General features: G+C 36.3%; 1 protein-coding gene across 2 annotated transcripts in view; it reads left to right on the forward strand.

Annotated features, from left to right (window-relative positions):
• The first annotated feature begins 4005 nt into the window (after window positions 1-4005).
• Window positions 4006-17330, forward strand: part of MINDY3 (MINDY lysine 48 deubiquitinase 3) — a 2129565-nt gene continuing 2116240 nt past the window's right edge. For both annotated transcript variants that reach the window (XM_044067502.1, XM_044067503.1), the window contains exon 1: window positions 4006-4216. In XM_044067502.1, the coding sequence (XP_043923437.1) occupies window positions 4117-4216 (100 nt within the window). In that variant the 5' untranslated portion in view covers window positions 4006-4116. The remainder of the gene's footprint in view (window positions 4217-17330) is intronic.

Consider the following 17330-nt stretch of genomic DNA (forward strand, 5'->3'; position numbering starts at 1 on the left):
CTTTCGATATGGTTAATCATGATAAACTCATTAACACACTTTCAGAACTAAATCTCAGCTCCTCCACTATTTCCTAGTTCTGGAGTTACTTAACAGGCAGACAGCAGGCTATCAGATGGCACCTAGAACTCTCTCCCCTACTACCAGTCTCAGGAGTCCCACAAGGTTCCATTCTTGGACCACTGCTGTTTTCTTTATTCACCAATAAACTTCATACAGCCACACTACAGGCCTCTGTCATCCAATATGCAGATGATTCCACACTAATTTATGCTTCCCCCTTCCTCCAGTACTGCAAAAACAAACACAAGCCTCATTTCTCTCTGGTAAAAGATGGCTTACTGATTCACAACTAATATTAAATCCCAACAAAACTAAGCTGCTTCTCTTTCCACCCACACAGTACTCAACACATGACCTAACATTTAACATAATCTCCAGTAGCAATACTGTCATACCTCCAGTCAGTCACACCAAACTTCTGGGGGTAGAAATTGACAATAACATGAAATTCGACATACATATATCCCTTACCATAAAGAAAGTACACACAAAACTAGATATGCTATATAGAAAGAAACAATTCCTAACAAATAGCACTACAGCCAATATTGCACGTACCCATCTTATTTCTACCCTTCTTTATGCTTCCCAATCATCACCAATCTAAGAAAATCTGATCTATCCAAGTTGCTAGCTTGCTATAACAAAATAGCCAAATTCACAACCAATACTCCATTCAGAACACACCACTGTATTCCTCTCAAACAGCTTAACTGCCTAGAACTTCCCCAACTCATACTATATAATTAACTTAAATTAGCCCACAAATTGCTTTACTGCCCTGAAAAAACTCAGACCTACAAAACATACTACACACAAGCACCAAAACAAGAGTCCTGTGATCCAATCACAAACCACTACTATAAGTATCCAAAGCCAATAACTCTGCAGGTGCATCCCTCTATAGCAATTTTATTGCTAAACAATGGAACAACCATCGCCCCAAGATCTTAGCCATAGCTTCCACTGCTTCTTTCAAAACAGCTCTAAAACCACACCTACTGAACTCACGGCTTTGTAACTGTGATAGCCCTGGGTAGCATCTCACAAATCCTACTGTTCTCTCTCTAACTCCTTCTCTCCTTCTACATTTACTACCCAACTATCTAACTCTTGTCCTTGCATACTTCCTTCCCAAATTTATTAACTCTTGCCCTTCTCCTACCTCCTTCACTCCTCATTCCACCTTTTTCATGATTGCTTTGCCTAAATTATTATCTCTACAATCTTCTTTTATGTTATGCTCAAGCATGCTTAAAAATGTATCTTGTGTAAATAATGAATATTCATACTATAATTTCATGTATTATATGTTAGTTATATGTACTATCATGTGTATACCAACGTGTTCTGATTTATATAGACCAAATTGTCTTCTGTATACCAAATTGTCAGTTTGTAATTGAATAGTGTTGTATGTGGAGCTTTTCTCCCCAGGCCACTGCTGAAAAAGGACCTGTGTCCAGTCAGACTTTCCCAATAAACAAATGTAAAATAAAATAAAATAAATAACACTTTACGTGTGTGTATATCTATCTATATATACATATACATACATATATATATATATATATATATATATATATATATATATATATATATCACACTGTTTTTTTTCTATTGGATTAACGAATTTGCTGACTTCCTTAACAAAATGAAATATTTACCAGTACACACATTAAATATAAGTACATTTCTAAAATGTTCCTTGTGGCACTGCCAGCCCAACTATCTGGAATTATTTTGCAAATAATTCTATGTCATTTGCGAATACTGATATTATTTATACAGAACTGTATGTTATGTACTGAGCTTCAAGAATGTAACCACAACATACATTGCTGAAACATAGAAGATTAACTTACTAAACTTCAAGAAAATAAGTTAAAATTAAGTGCTTTATGATTGTACTATAAAAGTTAGTTTCAATGCAGCAAAGAGACAGGATGTCTAGAGCTAGAAGTTGTTTCTATTGTCTTGGAGAGAAGTAGTTACTCAGTTTAAAATGTAAAAAAGTGTTTTATTGCTTTATGACTTCTTTGCAGCTGCACATCTGAGAGATGTGTATTTTTAACAGAGATGTTAAGTGTCTGTTTAGCCTGGGAACTGAAGTCAGGTGACAAAGAGTGATGTCATCCAAGCTAACCCAGCAGTAATATTTGATACTGATTTAAGAACTCTCTCAGAGAGTGAGTGGGCATTTTGTATTTTGTCCTTTACCTGGAAAAATTCATCATCATCATCTGCACTTGCCTGTCTGTAAGTAAGATTCAGGACATAGTATCTCTCTCAGAGATATAGATAGGAATATTGTAAATATTAGTTTAGATATGTTCTGTATTTATTTGAGACTGTCCTGCAATGTTGTTTTAAAATATTTCCTGTGATTTTGAATTCTGAAGTCACTGTGTTGAGTTACTGGTATTGTCTTGATCTTTTATTATTAAATATATTTAAACCTATCTTTGTGGCTGAGGTTTGTGAAACATATTTAAGCTCTTAGAGTACTTGCATATGCATTTGGTGACACTGTACAGGCCACTCCTAAATAGCCTTGCTCTTGGTCAAAACTACCATTTGGATAACAGTAACATTACATAGCAGAATTGGACACCCTTTGTAAGGGACTTATAGTAGCTGATAAGGAGGGGTTGGTGGCAGTAGAAACTACCTTATAGTCTGGGCAGAAGGGGGCATAGCTAGTAAACCTGTGCCAGCCTTCCCCAGGTGTATGTATGTCTGTACATAAATCAAATCTCAAAGTGCGTGTGTGTCAGCTACTTGGGCAAGGACACAAAAAACTGGTTGGACAGAGGGTGCTGGAGGTCTTGGCTTCACCCCTCAGTTGAAATCTTAATCCTATAGCTGTGCCAGTGGAGAGTCTTATTGGGGATCTGGAGAAAGAAGGAGAAAACCACAAACCAGCCCTAGACTGACGATCTATTGTGTGCTTTTAAGGGAAATTGCACTTTACAGTGTATTTGTCATCGTGTACGTCCCTCACTGTTGCCAGTGGTGAGGATTGAGGTTCTTTGACTACTGGGCCAGTGCAGGGGTGTCACACTCCATGCAGGTTGCGCACGATTTGACAGACCGGATATAATATTAGTAAAACATTGTAAGTACTCATTTCTGACCGACCGTCTGCTTTTACTTTTAAAAGTCAGCGGTATGATTTTTTTTTTTAATGCGCAGGCAAAGGATGATGTGAGTTTTAGGGTTACCATCGGTCCTTCTTTGCTAGGGACTGTCTCACTTTGGACAGTTGTGTCCTGCAAAAAAAACCCCTAAAAATGGCAACTGCCCTGAGATTTTAAGACAAAATACATTTCATAAGTTGTCTGTAATAGTTGCATAAAACAGTTATTTTGTATCTGAAACACATACATATTATATGCGATAGCGTAAGCAACTCAAATGCTACAAAATAAGCTTTTATTTTGGCAAAAAGTGAAGTTCTGTCCTTTGCACTGGCTGGGGGCATGTTTTGTCCAGCAAAATCTTACATTTCTAGAAAAAATGTCCCAGTTGGGGCATCTGGAAAGGTGGCAACCCTAGTCAGTTTCGAAACATAATGTTTCTTAGCTGACTTAGTTTGAGCTTCCACCTTTATTTGCTTGCTGCCTTCTGCAACGCTGAGCCAGTCCTTTATCCAAGTACTGCTCACGGGTCGCCCATGAAAGGCTACCTAGTCCAGTAGGCGTACCCTGTTAAATTGATAAACGTTATATATAATACACAATTCAAGACCTATTTAAACGGAATGCAATCTTAAAACTTTGTGAAATTGATCTAATAGTGGAAACTACTTTAATTAACCAGATTTGCAAATAAACACTACTAAATGCCACACCTCAACATTTCCACAGATAGTAACTAGAAACAGTAAAAATGACGCTAGTAGTTACGACGAAACACGGATGTCACGTGAATCGAAACGTCGCTATGTCAGTGCTTCACCAGGGAAGTACTGCGTACAGGAAGTCACTACATGTTTAGGGAAATAATACATTGTTTTACTCAATGAAAACAAGTCACAGTTAAGGGATTAGAATGTCTTCTGAAATAGATAAAGAACTATTGGATCTAGTATGGGGGAGAAGGACCAGCAATGGTGGGCTTTCTGAAACGGTATTTCGCAGATGGACTCAAGGTATTATTTTTATATGAAATTTCTGGACTGTTGTATCGAGTTAACGAGTTTTCTATCAACTGTTCACTATTCTGAAGTGTATGATTTTTCACAGTTTTTCCCCAGACACTGGTAAGTAAATCTTGCATATCCGTCTGTCACAACCAGTTGAAAGCAGAAAGAGAAAATGAGTGCGCTTTTAAATGTTTAGTAGCCAAAGGAATTCCCTTATTATTTTTTTGGAAGGCTCACACACTCGGCTTCCAGTATACTGCCTAATCGACATTACATATATTTATTTCTAATTATAATATAAAAATAAACAGAATCCTTATGAAACTGAGTGAATTGTGTAGTAAATATTCCACTGATGTGAAAATCTGCTTGGATTGGATTAATTTATGGTTAATTGCTCTGTCTACAGCTTCAAAAGTCCAGTCTGACATCTGTGTGTTACACTAAAGAAAAGGAGAGGTAAGGGTGGTAGTGTCCCTGTTAACACCTATGAATATCACTGAAAAGAAGTGTGGATGGTTGAATGGACACTACAACCTCTTACACAATGTAAAATAAACATTTTTAAACTCGTGTTGATATTCTTACAGTGTTCTGGAAGGAATAGTGACTGTTTTTGAAGACAGTGTTGCAAGACACATTATACTAAAGAACTAAAAAGTTCTTAAGTATATGTTAAAAGTAAGATGCACTTCGTTAATTTACTGCTGTGCCTCCGTACCTTACTTTGATATGGTGGGATGGGTGTAAAAGGAGGTACCAACTTACAAAGCAGAGATCACTGAATAATTTTGACCATAAAGATGGTCAGTCTCATGTCTGAAACAGTATTTTGCACTTCTTTGACTTTCTATGACAAGGTGGGCCAGTGTTCAGTTAGATGCAGTAGCACCATAAACTATTAGCAGAAGTATGTTTAAGCACCATTCTAATGTACAGACTTCTGTTTTAGCACCTTCTTTCTTGACAGTCTTCAAAATTCAAGGTAGTGAACACAGAAGCAAGAATTAACCAGTGGCTTACACTGTATTGATGAGACCTTTGCATAATTCATGGACTTGCAGAAACAAGTCATTCTAAATAGTCACTTTGCCCAGTGTGACCTACTCCTACAACACTACATGTAACATTAGACTTGCAGGGACACTAATAAGTAGCCCTTCAACAAGGAGCAGCATTTGGATTCTTATCCTAGAGGAGATGGTCATATAGAACGAGTCTCATCACTGTGCTGCTGGATTACTGAATCTGGCTGTTGACCACAACATAAGGACAGTGATCTCATCCTTTGGGCAGATAGGAAGCCAAGAGCAACATCTTATTGCCCCCATCTTAAAGAGTTACTTTTGCAGTAATTAGAATATGTAAAATTGAAAGTCTTTATTCTGTTAATGTAGCTTTTAGTAATATCATGATGAGCAATGCTTATGTAACTTTTGAATTAACAGTGTTGGAGGCTTCCACTTTATTTTCAGAATATACTTGAATGCTGAGTTTAACATTTTCAAACAACATTTTAAACCTACTAAAAACAAAAAAATGGAACCAGTCAAATTGCGAATGTCACACATTGAAGTATTTTTATTGTTAAGATGAAAGCACTTGGTCTTTGGTTTTTAAAATCTGTACATTAAACATGTGATGTTCAAAATTTGGTTGGTTTGGTTGGTTCTGTTTTTTTTTTTTTTTAGTGTGTTTAGTCTTTTGGCCATGTATTGGTTAACATTTAAAACATATTCTGAGCAATAAACAACTTTAAAATATAAAGTATATCTCAAGCTTCATTCATTCTCTCCTTATTTAGCATGGAGATCTAGAGATTATTCGTGCATTCATTAACTGCAAGGCAGAGAAACTAATCGTAGGTGGAATGCCAGTCCACTACAGGACACATGCACACACAGTATAACACTGGGGTGCCAGTCCATTACAGGACACACATGGGCACACATTTTATCACTTGCATGCATCTCACATACACTAATGTGCAATTTAGAGATCGAGATCATTAATTCAACTGTGATGTGTGAGCAATCTGAAAAAAATCCATGCTGACATAGGGAGGACATGCAGATTCTGCACAGAAGGCATACAGCTGAGAAGTGAACTGCAAAATTTAAGTGCTGTGATATAGCAAACTTAACTATGTCACAGTGCTGCCCACATCTTAAATTTCTAATCTTACATGCAGGGTGCGTATCTATACAGACATATATCTATGTCTCTCTGTATATATTTATGTAATATGCATTTATTTACACATGCAGGTGCACAAACATGCATACATACATACACAGTAATGTAATATTTTACCTGAGTTGTTTAAAGTGCCATATAAGTAACTGTCCCATAGGTGGAGCTGAAGGAGGGATTTAGTGAAATGGGAGTTTCTACACAGGTCAGGCATATTTTTTATTAACCAGAGGAGAAGTTGTGGATAGAAATTAATAAAGAGCTAAAGGACTTTATCTGGGAGGGGAAGACAGCAAGAGTCAAGTGGGATAAGTTGATACTTCCTGTAGAACAGGGCAGATTGGGATTACCCAATTTGAAGGGGTATTTGAGAGCTACACAGTTAAGGCTCCTATACATAGCACAAGCAGAAAACTATAATTCAAAAGTGGAAAGAGATGATGTTGGAATGGGGGGGAAGCTCCAGAAACAAGAAGAGACTGGCATTTTGGATGCAGGCCTTTAAGGAGAATAACCGTTATCATACAGAATATTGTATCCATAAAGTAGCAGAAAGTATTCTAAGAACTAAGCCAACATGGGAATGAAGAAAGGAGATTTTGCCGATAAGGATGACTGCAATTAGGGATATAGACAGTAGGCAAAAGGGGATGGAATTTACTGGAGAAAACTGGCAAAGGAACTGAGTTATTGGGAGCAGATGACTAGAAGGGGAAGGGTAATAGAGTGGAAAGAGGCCAATAATTTGTTTGGGCTGCAGGTTAGAGATTGCCTTCCCTATCAAGGATTGATATCAGAGTACAGGCAAAAAGAAAGAAATAGGGGAGGTCCTAAATGAAAGACCAGCACTGGCAGAGTTTTTAGTAGAATTGGGAACAGAAGCTGCCATTAAAAAGGAGTTATTAGTAGAGCATATAAAATATTGCATGAAAACTATAAGAATCAGTCTGAGAAGATTAGGAAGAGAGACTGGATAAGCAATTCACAAAGAAACAATGGGAGGTTATATCTATGTCACCCAAGTATGCAACAACATCTAGAAGATTTAGGATTTTTGCTTGGAAATGTTTACATGGATATTTTTATACCCTAAGTAGACTCCAGAGAATTTTTCCTCCGGTAGACAGCAAATGTTGGCGGTGTGACTGGGAAGAAAGAAGTACATGGGAACATATTTTCTGGTAGTGTGGTGGGTTGGTGGACGTTAAGGATTCCTTGCACTGTTGGAGATGCTTGGTGGGCAGATTGGTGTGACGAGAGAGATGATTTTTCTGAGCTGTTATAAAGAATTGGAATTGCCGAGACATGGTAAAGCCTTGCTGTGTCGAATTATGGTGGCTGCCAAAAAAAGCAATTACTAGAAAATTGAAACCAAGATCTAAGCCAACTATATTAGAAGTAGTGAATATAGTAACAGTGATAAAACAACTAGAATTGAGATCTTTAGAAAAGGGTAGGAGCAAACTACATAGGAAAAAATGTGAATTGTGGGAACAATACGTACAGGGTAGGAATGAGGTTTAAAAGAAAGCAGAACTTAAATGAGGTATGTAATGTTTGACTGAAAACGATTCAGTAGATTATAAGTGATGCATAATGTTTGCAACTGGGAGTGTGTCAGTATGCTTTGTGATGTAAAATGCTTAATAACCAAACCAACAGGAGGAAGCTCCCGGAACAACAACAATAAACCAATAGGATGCAGATACAAAAGAAGGGCTTCAGGTACGTTTTCGTCTGCTGAACACAGACTTCATCAGATAGAAGCCAAAAGTACACTCCACCCCCATTTATATGCATACTTCCATCTTAAATCAGTTAAATGAAGTCTCATTTAAAGCAATATACCTTTATTATGTTAAAACACATTCATAGAACTGTCCTATAAAATTATATAAATAAATATATAAAAATATAAAAAAAAAATCTTTTTTACAAAATCCTAAACATAATATTAAAAAAACAAGTAATCTCTGTGGTATCCCCAAAGTCTCAAAACAACCCACTAAAGTGTTAGTGGGTCCAAAAAACAAAACCGTGTAAGAAACTTCTCTGTGTGGAAGATTTTCAGTCCATATATTTCTAGTTAATCACTGTATGTTAATCAGTTCAGATAATAGTAGTAGAAGTAGCAAACTTAAACTCGTCTTAAGTCAAAACAAAACCCAAAACAAAAAATAATAGAAAATATATAATTGTACAGCATTACTAAGTATTCGAAAGTAATCCAAGCAAGGCAGGCAGTTTTGTTTCCAGTCGAAAATCCTTTTATTAAGTACACAGACAAGCGATCCAAGTAAAACAAAAATAGAGTAATAATTTCCTCACAAGCTTTCTAAATATATATATATATATATATATATATATATATATGTGTATATATATATATATATATATATATATATATATATATACTTTTTTATTAGGCATGGGAGTGGTTTATTGTGCTGTAAAACAAAGTGTTATTGGTACACATGTTAAATTCACATCCCTTCCCCCATCAGTGTGACATTTGAGCTGGTCCTGCCCTACTTAGTAGCTGTCATAATAATAATATGTAACCCTTATGTACTTTAAATAAAATTTATAATGATGTGGTACCTCTTATTTAACCAGATTATTAAGTAGATTATTAAGTCTGTGATTTTATCAAAGACAATATACTACATGGCTGGAAATATTAAGTAGATTATTACTAATATTAAAAATCCTAAAAACATGTTTATGAAATCCCCAGTGTATAAACAGTAAAAATACAAGAATACTGTTAATAAAACCTGACAGTATTAACCGCACTTAAAAAAATGGTTACAGCCTAGCAGACCTTAAGTAGTGGTAACAGGGAGAGATGGTCATTAAGCCCTGGATGTTGGTTAGCTTCCAATACAATTTGCCAGTAGGCTTCCTTATATTCTAACTTGGTTTCCCAGGGACCCCCCTCCCCTCACATCCTTAGGAACTACCTCAATAACAAAAATTGAAAAAATTAGCACTGTGACAAAGACAGTGTATGTTGAAGGAGGGCATTGTGCTCATTCCAGTTTTTAACATCATTTAAATGTTCAAAAATCCTATGTTTCAAGCAGAGTTCGGTTTTCCCCACATAGAAGGCATCACAGTGATCACATAATACTATATAGACCAGTTCTTGTGAGTTACATTTAGAATAAATCTTACTCACTACCTGTCTTTGTCTCGCCTTAATAAATATTTTTTCTCCGTGATGGATATTAGCACACTGTGAACAAGCCCCACACCTGTAGGTACCAACTTTTCTCCGTCTGGAAACAACTGAATTGACTGGGTGTTCTAAAAATTTTTTAATATTCTGACCTTTTCTGAACACTATTTTAAGGGGTTTGCCTTTAATATTCTCCAGTTCAGCAAATTCCGGGAATTTGTTCCATTCCCTTTCTGTGACACCTTTAATATAATAAGCATCCCCACCAAAGTTCGTAACAAAAGCCCTCTGAAACCCAGAATTATCAGTATCATGGCCTCCCTTGTTGGCGAGTATGAAAGAGTCCTTACTTAGAATTGGGGGCTATTTTCCATTTCTGCCCTTACTAACTTTATCCATTACTTGGTATATCATATCTCTAGGATAACCTCTTTCTATGAACATTTTTTCTAGAATCCTACATTCTTTGTCAAAATCCTCGTTTAGGGAGCTCATTCGGCTTGCTCGGATATATTGACCCTTGATAATCCCTTATTTCTGAAAATGTGGGTTGGTACTGGAGAAACAAATATAAGAGTTAGAAAAAGGATTTTTTTCTGAAAATGGTAGATTTTTAAACTCCTTTGATCTTCTATATGGAAACATCTAAATAGTCCATCCAATCATGTGTAACTTTGTGGGTGAATTTTAGAAAGGGGGTAGTGTTAGAAAGATATAGTATAAAGTCATTTAATTGCTCTAAACTGCCATACCACAAGAGGCAGATCTCATCTAAATGTCTCTTGTATATCTTCCAACAAGAAGAAAACGGATTGGTTGACATATTTATATTCCCACATGGACAGGATGATGTTAGCATAAGTGGGGGCACAACTGACCCCCATAGCTACTCCCTGTTCCTGTCGACAAAATTTGCCTTCAAAGAACAAATAGTTGTTTCTTAGAACCAAATCGGCTAATTCCAAACATACAAAGATATTCTCTGAAAATCGATCACTCATTGTAAGGGCTTCTAACCATTGCAAACCAATATTATGAGAGATAACTAAAAACAGATCAACCACATCCACTGTTACAAAAATCAATTGTTCAGAATAGTATTCAGGAAGGATTGTGGAAAGAAAATCCAAAGAATCTTTCAGAATATTAGTTTCCCCTTCCAACAAAATTTTTAGGTTCCAGTCTAAGTACTTTGCCAGTGGGGCAATTTTAGAACCTTCCGAGGCCACTATTGGTATAACTGAAGGGCCCTGGATGTCTTTGTGGACCTTCAGTATTCTGAAAATAGAGGAAACTCTAGGTTTGTTATTTTCCAGATATGCATAGGTCCCAAAATCAATAGCCCCCTGATCAAGTAAATCCTTTAGGGCAAAATCGATTTTCTTATAAGCTAAATTGATCTTGTTGATTGAGACCCTACTATATCTGGTATCATTCCTGTAAAATGGGCAACATTTTAGCCTCATAGATAATTGTATCCATACAAATAATGCTCCTCCTTTATCAGCCCTCCTATAGCCCTTCTTTTGTTTCTGGATCCTTTTGGTTTATTGTTGTTGTTCTGGGCGCTTGCTCCTGTTGGTTTAGATATTTGTCTGTTATGGAGCTTCAGGAAGGGCAGAATTCACTGGTGTCTCACTCGGAAGGAGTGAGAAGCCTTGAGGATGGTGAATTTCACAAGATCGCAGGTCAGTTGACCCAATTGGTGGACTTGCTCATACCTATCAGACAAGGCTTGGGTGCGCTTTTAACTTCTGTTTCACTTCCCTGTAATCAGGAAGTGACATCATGTTTGGGCTTTCAGTGTTCTGGGGCTGGACCATCTAACAAGGTTCATGTCAGTGAGGAGCAGACTAATGCTGAACCCATCCAGCCTGGCAGATCTTCTTTGGACTCTACACCATCTCTTTTTCTTTCTTCCTCAGTCTACAGGGAACATAGTATCGGGAAATGGAACGAATTCCACAAATGTTAACAGCAAAGAAATGGATTTTAATGCTTGGCTGGTTCAAAAACCGGTCTTACAGAAACGTTCTACAAATTTGAATGCTGAAACTTCGGACAGCTACAGCAACAATTTATTTAAACTTCACAAAGTTCTTCTAAGGTACAGGACTTTAGATATAGACAATATTTATCTCAAAGAATGTATCAACCTTAGGATTGTACCTAAAGGTTTACAGGTATATAAATACCCCAACAGTGTTGAGCTTGGTTCTGAATTTTATAAGGATCTTTTAACTATTTTTGATAATAGCTCTTAAAATCTCAAAACCACAATTATCAAAAATAACGAGCGTGAAATGATTAATTTACAGAAGTACATTGAAAGTTTAAATGCATGTTTAACAAATGATGTAATGTTCCATATTGAAAGTGAGAAAGTGAAATGCTACAATTTGAAACATCAGATAGATGACAATTGTAATGAAATTTTGAATAGAAAACATAAAAAATAGATAGGGATGTCTAGGAATGTCGTGAAGGGAAACAATATCCGCCCTCAAAATCCAATAATAATTTTTTTACTTGTACTTGGAGGGTTAATAACATTCCTGCTCCCCAGGTTCAACATTCATAACAATATTTTACCATTGAGAATGGGAACAATTATCAGGGAGCTTATGGAATGGATGAATATCCCCCACTGGATTTCCATGGTGATTCAACCCCGCCACGTAGGTCTGAAAGAATTAAAAATAAAAATCAGTCCAACCATATTTACAGGGACACACACCATCGAAAGGGGGGAGGCTACAGACGGAAGACCAGATAGAGGGTGAAGATATTAATCCCCTGGTTATAACATATGAGGTTTCAATATTTTTAATTATAGCAACTTGGAAATTACTGATGAATATTTCAAGTGTTAATGAAAGGTTTTAAATTTATCCCCAGAAAGAAAAGCAATTTAACACAGGTTATTTTGGATATTAAGATGTTTATCAGGAAATTAAACCTGGAGAACTTTTTTGGAGGGAGTTCTTTGTCAACAAATTCTGATAAGCCCAAGAAATCAAGAACATTTAACCCTCCCCTGCATCTCCAGTTAAAGAACCTTGAACTGACCTTAGAAGAGGAAATTAGAAAAGGTTATCAAGCTAATAAGATTAGGTTCAAGTATCTCCTGGTGAGAACCAATTATTGAATGATTTACCTGCGAATCGTTCTATAAGGGTTATGGAACCTGATAAAGGAGGGGGCATTATTTTTAAGGATAAAATTATCTATAAGGCTAAAATGTCCATTTTACAGGATGATACCAGATATAGTAGGGGCTCAGTCAATGAGATCAATATAGCTTACAAGAAAATCGATTTTGCCCTAAAGGATTTATTTGATCGGGGGGCTATTGATTTTAGGACCTATTCATATCTGGAAAATAACAAACCTAGAGTTTCCTCTATTTTTGGAATACCAAAGGTCCACAAGGACATTCAGGACCCTCCACTTAGATCGATAGTGGACTCGGAACGTTCTAAAATTGCCCCACTGACAAAGTACTTAGACTGGAAGCTAAAAATTTTGTTGGAAGGGGAAACTAATATTCTGAAGGATTATTGGGATTTTCCTGACGCAATCCTTCCTGAATACTATTCTTAACAATTGATTTTTTTGTAACAGTTGATGTGGTTGATCTGTTTTCAGTTATCCCACATGACATTGGTTTGCAATGGTTAGAAGAAGCCCTTGCAATGAATGATCAATTTTCAGAGAACGATATCTTTATATGTTTGGAATTATCTGATTTGGTTCTTAGAAACACCTGTTTGTTCTTTGAAGGCAATTTTTTTCGACAGTAACAGAGAGTAGCTATGGGGGCCAGTTGTGCCCCCACTTATGCTAACATCATCCTGTCCATGTGGGATTATAAATGTCAACCATTCCCAGTTTTCTTCTTGTTGGAAGATGTACCTGTTCACTGGAAGCCTACACTGCTGGAGGTGCCTCAGCTGCATGTAATACAGACTCTGAGAAGGAGAGTCTGTGGTAAGCCTGATTGGAAATGGAGACTGAAAGATTGAGACCTCAGACAACCAGAGAGAAATGAGTGAAAACAAATTATTAGTTTGTGTACAATAAAGGGAATAGTCATTGATGCTTGATAAAAGGAAATATAAAACAAAGTAAAAATATTGTATTGCATGGCTGGTAAGCCAGAAAACTATCTGTAAAAAGTGCAAAACCACCAAACGACAACCAAAAGCACATAAAACATAAAATTGTAAATAAAAAACTGTACCAAAGGCTAGAAGGTACTTGTAAACACTTTTAAATAAAACTGGTAAGCGCTTTCATAAAAACTTCTTCAGACCATGTCAAATTACACAATTCAGTTAAGTACAGATTTAAAAAAGAAGCAGCCAATAAAATATGCAGTTCTCATACACATGATGCAAAACAATTAAAACCTCCTACTCAATTTAGGTTTTAAAGAAACCTTGTCATTTAATCCAAAAGCTTTGTCAGCTTGCAGATGTAGCATCCAGAACAATTCACGGCTTTCAGTATAGTTGATAATATCACTAAGTCTGCCGTTTTCACTTACCATCTTAATAACTTTCAAATTAAAGTTATGTGTGGTATAAGTATCTTTAATATGCGTAGCCAAAGAGTTGTTAACAGTAAAATGCCTAATGTCTCTCTGGTGCTCCCTCATTCTTTCAGACAACATCCTGTTTGTTTTGCCTATGTAAAATTTTTTGCAAACATTGCACTGTGCCAAGTAGACTAAATTTTTTGTCCTGCAAGTCGCATGAACTTTAAAATTGTATGTAGCACCGGTATAGGGATGGACAAAGCTATTATGTGTATCAATTAAATGACAAAAATTACAGGAACCACAAGGAAAAGTCCCCTGTATATTGCTGCTATTACTGGTTATAACATAGTAGCCTTTTCAGGGACTTTTTATTCCTAAGTAAGAAAGTTGGTGCTGTTCCTATTACATCATTAATTGTACTATCCGATGTTAAAACGTGCCAGTTATTTTCTATGGTATCACAAATAATCTTAATATTACTGGAGTATGTTAAATTTACCCTTGGTGCTTTATAGCTGGTAACTGATCCGGATACTTCATTCCTATAATTTGTATCTGAATAGTAAGGGGAGGCTCTACTACCCCTAAGTGCTTTAGCTTCATTAATACCATTTTCTATTTCGGCATCCCTATATCTCCTTGCTGGTAATTCATCACCTAGTACTTCCAGATCTGTCATAAATATGTCTTCCATATTGTTCAGTCAAGAAAGTTTCATTGCCTTACCCGTAATGATGTTTTTAAAATTATGTGGGGGATGTAGACTATTTCTGTGCAGCATATGATTTTTGTGACAGTCTTTCCTATAACGACTGGTAGTAATATTCCCAGAAGCATCTTTGTCTAGCTGTATATCCAAATAGTCTATCCGTTGTATAGAGTAACTGCTGGTAAACTTAAGAAAATTTGTAGTACCATTTAGGTACTCTAGAAAGCACTTAAAATCATCTGTAGTTCCCTCCCATAGCATAAAGACATCGTCTACAAAACATTTGTAGAACTTAATATGTTCTAGAAAACTATTATTGGTTAAGACATGTCTTTTCTCTCTGTGCCAACACCATATTAGCATACCTGTTGCCCATGGTCACTCCGATCTTCTGCCTGTAATAACAGTTATCAAAGGTAAAGACCCTATTATCCAAGATGGTTTCTATGAATAAGCATGTTAAATCTGTTTTAGATCATATGTTCCATCATCTAGCAAAAAATATTTACTAAATTCCAAACCACTGTTGTTTGGTATAACTGTGAACAAAGAATATATGTCTAATGTTACAAAAAGAAAATTAGCATATGAATCCACCCTAGAACAATAATCAAATAGTTGAGACAGAAATTGCCCAGAGTCATTAAGGACCATCACATAGTTATGTAATATTGGTCTTAAGTGTCGTTCTACATAAACGGAAATCATTTCAGTTGCCCACCCCTGTCCTGAGACAATCAGTCTCTGGGGTGGATTGGATAAACTCTTATGTACTTTAGGTAATGTATTTAAACCTGGTATCAGAGGAGAGTCACCATAGCAAAACTTAAAAATATTATCATCAATAATGTTTAAAAGTAGGCAATCATTCAATATAGAGTGCACCCTAATAGATGACATCATGTACATCAGAAATAAGTTTCTCATAAGTCAGTTCATCATTTAAAAGCTGTAACACTGAACTCATATATTTATCAAAGTCCATGACCACTAGTCCACCTCCTTTTTCTGCTTGCCGAATATAAATTGAGTTATCATTGCTAAGCCTGTTTAAGGCTTGCATCTCTTTGATGGTTAAGTTAAAAAAAGTGTTTTTGTGTTCTCAGACTGCTCAGTATTCAATACTAGACTCAAGTCATGCACACATAAATTGCAGAATACTTCTAATGTGGTATTTAGTGGCAGATTAAAAGTACTAGGTCTTTTAAAAGTACTTACGGTTTGTTCAGTAGAAAATAATTTCAGCATAACATTACGGGCGAATAAACGAATATCTGTTGAAACTTCACCCAAAGATGAACACACTGCTGGAATAAAGGACAAACCCCTTTGCAGGACATTATGCTCATCCACATCTAATGTCCTTGTAGATAAGTTAAACATTAATCCATTGTGCCTTTGGCCCACATCCTCTTCAACAAAGGTATCTTGTTCCATGTGACCTTTCCACCCCCTGCTGGCTGAGCGACCTCTCTCCTGCTTCCTTTTGTCTTGAATGGGGAGTAGCATTTTCGAAAAAACCTTTTCATTAAAATCAGTGACCAAGGTCTTTCTATGATGCACATCTAGCTGTGAGGAAATAGCAGCACCAGAGGTCGTAGAGAGTGAAGTAGCACTCATCACTGGTGCTGACATAAGTATAGGTGTAGCATTCAATTCAGTGGCCGGCCCTTCTCTCAGGTCACCAGTTCCATTAACATTGTTAGCAGTACCATCATGCTTATGTCTTACGTTACTAATCCCCTCATTATTGCTGGCATTGCAATCTTGCACATTCCTTCTAGGCCAGGAAAACATTGCACCATTCTTAAAATCGTGCATGCCCCTTTTTAATTTTTGTATCTTTTGCTGTTTAAGTTATAGTTCATACGCTGATACATTAGTATAAACTTCATCTAAGTAAATGTCTGCAGTAGAGGATGGAAAATTATCAGTTAGAAAACGTTGCTTACTTTTAATTGAATCAAAGAAAGTTCCAAGGGCAGGAAATAATCTATAAGCATCCTAATATATGCAAAACTTGTATCCAAATTCAACTTCTGCCAGTTCTTTAAAAGCTCAGGATGCTGCATACCATATGTAGGCATAACAAAGATACGTAAACCTCTCGGTATTACTTTAAATTCCCGACAAGCCTCCATATGCATCCTCTGCCATTGATAACGTTCAAGCTGAAAGAAACTGTTTTCAAGTTCCGCTACTGTCGTTTTTAGTACCCCAATGTCAATGTCAGCAGTTGAAACTTCAGCAACATTGTCAAGCACATTCATTGAAAGTAAAGGGTTAGTATCCATTCGCAGAAGATGTTGAAATGAGTCTTTATATCTTGGGTGGATCCAGCAGTAGTGTTATAGTCTAATTCTATATTATTACCTTCAGCCATGATTCTCGTCCAGAAAATGGCAAAAATAATATAAAAAGAGCAAAACCACCAAGCCAGAATCAAAAGCACATAAAACATAAAATTTTAAATAAAAAACTGTGCCAAAGACTA

Source organism: Protopterus annectens, chromosome 3.part1 (genome assembly GCF_019279795.1).
Source record: "Protopterus annectens isolate FY-2018-M chromosome 3.part1, PAN1.0, whole genome shotgun sequence".
NCBI classification, from domain to species: Eukaryota; Metazoa; Chordata; order Ceratodontiformes; family Protopteridae; genus Protopterus; species Protopterus annectens.